General features: G+C 43.6%; 1 protein-coding gene across 1 annotated transcript; it reads right to left on the bottom strand.

Moving 5' to 3' along the window:
• Positions 1 to 1,205: 1,205 nt before the first annotated feature.
• Positions 1,206 to 2,465, bottom strand: LOC128708946 (uncharacterized). The gene is made up of 2 exons (XM_053803926.1): positions 2,335 to 2,465; positions 1,206 to 1,509 (listed from the first exon to the last, which is right to left on the bottom strand). The coding sequence occupies exons 1-2, from the start codon at positions 2,463 to 2,465 to the stop codon at positions 1,206 to 1,208; spliced, it is 435 nt and encodes a 144-aa protein (XP_053659901.1).
• Positions 2,466 to 3,411: the final 946 nt, after the last annotated feature.

Here is a 3,411-nt window from a genome sequence, read left to right as displayed (position 1 = left end):
ATTGCAATGAACTTAATGTACAACAGAATTACTTCAAAATTATACTTTTTTGAGATTATTAAATTGACATACAGATTTGTGAAAACATTTCGCTAATTTCAAAATATATTCCTAATACGTATTTAACCTTCTGACGGTGAGCCTGGATACAATCCACAACACTTTCGGTGCGTCGGTCCGATGGTCGAGACACAAGACGATTGAACAGGGATTCTCTTAGGATATAAGGCTTTCTGGACTTGTTTTATCTGGTAGCCAGTGTTTGCTAAAGTCCTGATATAATTTAATGCCTGATGACTTTCAGTATATCAGCAAGAACATCACGGGACAAAGGGACTCGAGAACAATACTCAAAGTTAAAAGAGTTCTTATGAAGATTTTTTTAAACAAAATTTAGGAACTTTTGACTTACTTTGCTTAAATATTTTCCTTCATTTGTGTTCAAAGTAATATTAGCAACAACTTGTAAGAATTACTAAAAGTCTCGTGCATTAAAGGAAATGCAAATAATGTTAATGCAAAACATGATATTTTAATAAAAAAAACTAATAGGTTTTCATACCTGAATTCTCACTTCAATTGTTATCATTTTTCTCACAACTGCAGTAGACAATTACAAATACTCTGCTTATTTAAAGTTAAGCATATATCATTCGTTTATTTGTAACATTCTAATCTGTCCTTATAAGTAACGACACGTTCTTGGTTAGAAAAAGCTACGATTGCACCTAATCGTGTGTAGCGTTGCGTCAATGCCATCCCTTTGCATGGGATGCAACGAACCGTATCAACACTGGCAATGTCCATTTGTAAACAAATCCCTGCGATGAGTAAATTTCCCACCGAGTTACATCATCTGCCTACAGTCGTTCTTTCCGTCGGCGGCTTGGGAAATTTGAGCTGCATCGATCGACCGAGAGATTCAGCACCGTCACACGATCCGACACTCACACACGATGCGCCATCGAATTCCGGTTTTCCGCCCCATCGTGACACGTGTCTGTAACACACACCAGTCTCGTTGCAAATGCGATATCAGGTGCGAATTGCACTCTTTGTCACGGGGTGTCGTCTAATGATAATAAATAATTTCTTCTTCTACTGTAGGGGAATCACATGAACGGGCGGATCACAGCGATGCGAGTAAAACCACTATGGATGCTAGGCTGTAAATCAAACCAAAGCGACCAGCTGTACCGTGTCCTTTACGAGGTCGGTTGATTTAGCAATGCAAACACGATCGAAGCAGTCGTGCTTGGTTCCACGTTTGCGAAAGGATTCGTCGTTGTGCTGTCCGGGCTTGGGGTGGTTGGTGCAGCTGTACCATTGTTGGTTAACGAGGCACCACAAAGGTCATGTTGGAGCGCATCGACCGCTATGTACAGTGAAATGCCCAGCGCTATCAGGCAAACGATCCAGCAGGTAGCAAAGCATCCGTACCGCATCTTTATCCACCAGGGGTCGTCAATGTACTTGTTCAGCTCGTCCTTTGTTAGTGCATAGCTGTCGCTGCAATAAAACCGAGTAAAGTGAGTAAATTAAACATTTGAAATACATTTTACGTACTTATCCATTGGGACACGCATGCCGATTCAATCGATTGAGAATGTTTTGAATGTGTGGCTTCAACTGTCACTCATGGGTATCTAAGTAACCACACGAGTAACGCTGATTGCATTGGAAGGCGTTACCGAGTTACGAAATCGTTAGCAGGTCGCATTTGTGTTTGTATGTGGGATATTACATGAAAAATTGGATTAATTGCTTTCTCTCTCGTTCTCTCATGCTTTGATATGCCAGCAATTGCAACTCATTCACTGGTAACCTGGTTTTGGTGCGTCATCTTAAGATAAGAGATGCAGAACGGGCAAAGGGAAATACTGGTAGGGGTTTTTTTTTTGTGGTGCAAGGTTAGGCATGGCGCCCATAAAGACGGTACCATATCAAACGGATGTTAAATCTGTACTGCTACTAATCAATCAACCGGCAAAAGCCTAATTCCCACGAAGCGTAGTACAACGAGCACTTTGCTTTACTGTTTGCTTATCGTACCGCCGCGTTACCCGTTCGCGTATCGATAACGATCGGTGCGGCACGTCGTTGGTAGGCTGAGATTGTGGAGCGCAAGGGAGGTGAGGCGTTGCGGAGAAAAAAATGTGTTCAACACATTGGTAAACAGCGCTTCATATTAGTGTACGATTGTTGGGTTGAAGAGGCGACCACTGAACGCCGGGAAAGCATCAAGATGTTTGTCACACACAAGTTTGTTGCACGCCCAGTGGACAAGTGTTTTCACTGATATTACACGCAATACAATCGATTGCCGATACTTACTACACGCTCAGTACGCCATCGTCGTTGGTGCTGTTGCTGATATTATTATTCACATCGTCCTGCGGAATGGCGATGCTGTACGTCTTCTGGTACTCCTTCGGCAGCAGCGTCGTCCGTTCGTTGATCGTCATTTTGTGTTCGGAGCTTGGTTGCTTAATCTCACGGTAGTAATACGAAGGAAGTTTTACAACGAAGTGCACGAACGCAGAAGAAGAAGACACACAGATGCTACGCTGCTGGTATAGTACGAGCACTCGTAGCACAAGACGCTCGGGGCACACGCTTACAGTAACGCTGATTGCGGTTAGCACATGTCGACTGTAGCGGTGGCACGGTGGTTGTGCTGGTTTTTATAACAATCGGCTCTCCGAAAGATCACCCAGAGATCACTCTCGCACGATCACCGGCGGTGGCTCTCTCCATAACGCCGGTAGAATGCGTGCAGCATCTCACGCGTCTCATTTGGTTGGGTTTTTTTTAGGAGGAGCGCAAGAAGTGAGCCTGATAAGACCGCTCCATGCTCTAGACCAAGCGTTCTACCGGCGAATGTGACAACGCTTCAAACGTCACTGATAACAGGCGGGCGCATCGTGGATCTTTGGTGGGACGAAGAAAACGGTAGAGGATTGTCTAAACGCGTGTGCCTTTTCAGGGTCATGATCGTGGCGCATCGTACGGCATTCTTCCGCATTTCGTTGGGCAATGTTTCTAATTGACTTTTTACCATGTAGACGATAATTGTAATACATTTTTATTGTAGTTTAGACTAATTAAATAAATATTATTTTCTTCTGACGTCTTTGAGGTTTATCTTAGACTGTTCTGTCAACAGGGGAAGCATCATTAGGAGAGTTGGCGATCTTTGGTAAGGCGTTATTCTTAAGAAATCGCAAAGAATATTACAATCACAAGCCCATGCTCTTTCTGTGAGATTCCCTACTCCACAGATGCAGCCAGTTTTGCATGACGCTTTCATATAATAAAGTCCATCCTGTCCAGGTGTTTCTTCACCGTTAGACCAATTGCTTCAAACACCCGGGGGATCGAGGAGATAACTACGTCCCAGGATCTTCATCT

This window comes from Anopheles marshallii, chromosome 2, assembly GCF_943734725.1.
Source record: "Anopheles marshallii chromosome 2, idAnoMarsDA_429_01, whole genome shotgun sequence".
NCBI lineage: Eukaryota > Metazoa > Arthropoda > Insecta > Diptera > Culicidae > Anopheles > Anopheles marshallii.
The sequence above is the reverse complement of the archived record's forward strand: the minus strand, read 5'-3'. Positions and strand labels throughout refer to the sequence as shown.

Excerpts from the sequence above, each read along its gene's own strand:
- LOC128708946 (XM_053803926.1), bottom strand. The coding sequence starts at position 2,465 with ATGACGATCAACGAACGGACGACGCTGCTGCCGAAGGAGTACCAGAAG. Across the intron at positions 1,510-2,334 it reads GATGGCGTACTGAGCGTGTA|CGACAGCTATGCACTAACAA; the intron begins GTAAGTATCGGC and ends GTTTTATTGCAG.